The 3646-nt window shown below is 42.8% G+C and overlaps 1 protein-coding gene across 1 annotated transcript in view; it reads left to right on the forward strand.

The window, feature by feature from the left end:
- The window catches only part of LOC106811445 (elongation factor 2-like), a 26117-nt gene that overhangs the window by 20707 nt on the left and 1764 nt on the right, over positions 1 to 3646 (forward strand). The window contains exons 11-14 of the mRNA XM_014815063.1: positions 673 to 795; positions 1201 to 1329; positions 1614 to 1823; positions 2684 to 2866. Coding sequence (XP_014670549.1) covers positions 673 to 795; positions 1201 to 1329; positions 1614 to 1823; positions 2684 to 2866 — 645 coding nt within the window. The remainder of the gene's footprint in view (positions 1 to 672; positions 796 to 1200; positions 1330 to 1613; positions 1824 to 2683; positions 2867 to 3646) is intronic.

The raw sequence follows: 3646 nt of genomic DNA on the forward strand, positions 1-3646 counted from the left end.
TTTCATAACGATCCCAACGAACATTCTTTTGAGAAGGATCCTGATACCATCCCTGTGCATTCCACTGTTTCGGCGTGTATGTGAACACATTTGGAACTAACAGGGTTTACTAGAATCCCTCCACTCCACCACAGAGTCACCGCAGTAGACGTTAGATGAGCGCTGTCGCTATGCGGCACTTGTCATCTAAACATATTTGTTCAGTAATCTTCCCAAGAAAGACGGTGCCCAAAATTCTGTATAATTCTATAGATCACTGGTCGCGGCGGGAGGGCCACGTCTATTTGCATCGTGCGGTATCTGCGGAACATACCTGTACTCATGAATGGCCCGCTCATATGTCGATGCTAGAACGATTGCTGGCGAATTTATCGTTGACTGATTGTACGTCGCGTTCGTTGTCAGTCTGGTTTCTGCCAGAAACAAGAACCTCTAGTTCTGATCTTGATCTTTGTAAATGCACTAGGTGTTGTATGGTCAGTTCTAGAGGTAACATGGTGCTAGAGTTAAGTTCTAATTACCCTCTACTTTCATTTGTTTGATGAAGAAATTTTTATTTCGTTCTTTATAATTATCATCAGTAATTGTCCTTGGTGACCTTTGTGCAGTTGTGTTTTTGTCGATTTTGTAAGGTTTGTGCAGATACAAGCAAAATGTGATTTACTTGTGCAGTGTATCATTGAGGAGTCTGGTGAGCACATCATTGCTGGTGCTGGAGAATTGCATCTTGAAATTTGCCTCAAAGATCTTGAAGAGGACCACGCTTGCATTCCATTGAAGAAGTCTAACCCTGTGGTAGGTATTTTCGGCTGTAGTTGGAGCTTGAAGTAGCAGCCTGTCACTCAATCCAAGACTGGTAACTTTTAGCAGGACGGTTTAATTTTTATTGATTCTGTTGTGGGTTATATAGTAGAAATTAAAATTTTTGAAATCGGGACTGGCTGGGTGTTTGTACTTATTTAAGTATTGTTCATCTTAGCAGAGAAATGCTGGGTATTTTAAGATCCTGGATATTTTTCTGGCAATCATGTGTTATCATCATCAATCGATCATCCCTTGGAAGTTTTATTCTTCTAACAAGTTTTACTTTGTTCAGTTGTTAGTCATTAGTTTCTGCAAAAGGATGACGAGTCTGGTGTAAGCCAGGGCGTATGCAGTTGTGAGTGTTCAACGTCTTTCTCTGTGTCTTTCCTCTTGTAGGTATCTTACCGTGAGACCGTCAGTGAAATGTCTGACATCATGTGCTTATCCAAGTCGCCAAACAAGCACAACAGACTCTTCATGAAGGCTGAACCGATGCCTGATGGCCTGGCCGAAGACATCGACGACGTATGTCCATTTGGATATCACATAAGTGCTACTGTTGTTGAAGCAGTCTGGCAGGTCACATTTTCTTTCCTGCAGTTCCTATTGTCCCGCAGTTCCCATTATCCGACAGCATGTTTCTTCCATCATGACTCTTATTCACTCGTATTCGTTCCCCACAGCAGTCCCATCAGTTTGTAGGGTTTTGAACGGCGAGATCGGTGGAGGCATTTTGAGATGGGTGTCTTGTCTTTTGAACATCGTGAGATGTGCGCGACATCTCATTGATGGGCATGTCATCGTTGCAGGGAGAGGTCACCCCCAGGCAGGAGTTCAAGGCACGCGCGCGATACCTCGGCGAGAAGTATGAGTATGACGTGACGGAGGCTCGTAAGATCTGGTGCTTCGGCCCCGAGGGCACCGGCCCCAACCTCCTCATCGACTGCACGAAGGGAGTGCAGTACCTCAACGAGATTAAGGACAGCGTTGTTGCCGGCTTCCAGTGGGCGTCAAAGGAGGTGAGGGAGGGAGAGGGAGGGAGAAGGAGACGGAGGTAAAGGAGAGGGAAGAGAGAGAGAGGGTTGTTTCCAAACAATGGTTGATGAATTTCAGGGTTAGGTTAGGTTGGTTAGTTGAAGTTTAGGAATCTCGAGACAGTGCGGGATGTAGTAGAATATAGTAACGAAGAACCATAAATTATTACGAGTAACGTGAAATTGTAACTGCATCACAATTTTCCCGAGATTTAATATAAATATTATTGTTGACTGGTTGATAAGAAAATTTGCATATTCAGTGCAAAAATTGATATAGTAATGCTAAAAGTCAACATAATATATTGTTTTGTTTTGAAATCTAGTAAACAACACATTAACCATATTATGTTGCTATTGTACAGATTCACAGTTGTGTTAAATAGTAACCATTGCCCATATTGCTGTGATTATATATAAAACGTGGTGTTTATATTTACTGAAATCTGGGGAGCAGCATAGTGACCACATTATGTTATTGTGTATATACAAACTCACAGTCCCTGTATTATGTTACTGTCACACAAACACATCTACCATATTATGTTAGTGTCTTACAAAGTCACAGTTACCATATATACTACTTAATATGGTAACTGAGTTTGTATGACAATAGTATAACATGGTAACTGTGACTGTATGACAGTAACATAATCTGGTAACTGTGCGACAGTAACATAATCTGGTAACTGTGCAGTCCCGATACCCGAACCGAAATGTCCCACCAAAACACTAGCATATGTTTCTCAGTGTGTGCGCGTGTGACAGGGTGTACTGTGTGAGGAGAACCTGCGTGGGGTTGGTTGGGGTTAGTGTTTGTTTCTCACTGTGTGCGCGTGTGACAGGGTGTACTGTGTGAGGAGAACCTGCGTGGGGTGCGCTTCAACATCTACGATGTGACGCTTCACGCTGATGCCATCCATCGCGGCGGCGGTCAGGTGATCCCGACGACGAGACGCGTGCTCTACGCCTCCCTACTCACCGCGCAGCCACGAATGATGGAGCCCGTATACCTGGTCGAAATTCAGGTGAGATGTGGAGTTTGGCCTGGGTAGACAATATGGGGTGTAGTTCCACTGGGTTAGTTACTAGAGGTGTGGCGAGATTAGGGTCTGGGTTATCCAAGCAGTGATTACCAAACGTATTTCTAATGATTACCCATTATAGATCCATGGAGCTGTGTTTAAACGTCTTGTCTTGAGGAACCTAGATATGAAGACTGGTTATTCTTAAGTTTACGACACCGTTATATATCTGCGAACGTCGGGTAAATTGTAGCAGATTTGCAGGTCCTGACCAGTGCTGTCGCATCAGGAACCCGGTCCATTGTACCCGAATAATTTACTATTATTATATGTATATAAATAACATGGTTCGTACAGTCCTTGAAAAGTCTTTGAATTTGAGGGGAGCCCTTGAAAAGTACTTGAATTTAGTAAATGTTGATTTTGTGCTTGAAAAGTCCTTGAATTTAATGAAAATGTCCTTGAATTTCATAAAAAATGTCCTTGAATTTTTAGCTCATCTGACATAGTTGTAACGAAGTTTCTTACGTTACTTGATAGTTATAGATTCTGATGTTGTATGCATAGCCAAAAGACATAGATAAAGAGAAAGCCAGTTATACCATGGTTCAAAGTTAGATCCTGAGGTTTAATGTTGGTACGTCAAGTACAGAGTACAGAGCTGTGGTCGCGGTCAAAACGAGTTGGGATGTCGAAGCTGGGGGTCAAAGGTCAAAGGTCAAGAGGTGTAAAAGAAGGGGGAACATTCACTCCTTAACTTAAGGTATAGGGAGGAAATGCAGA

The sequence above is a fragment of the Priapulus caudatus genome, unplaced genomic scaffold, assembly GCF_000485595.1.
Source record: "Priapulus caudatus unplaced genomic scaffold, Priapulus_caudatus-5.0.1 Scaffold541, whole genome shotgun sequence".
Taxonomy (NCBI): domain Eukaryota; kingdom Metazoa; phylum Priapulida; class Priapulimorpha; order Priapulimorphida; family Priapulidae; genus Priapulus; species Priapulus caudatus.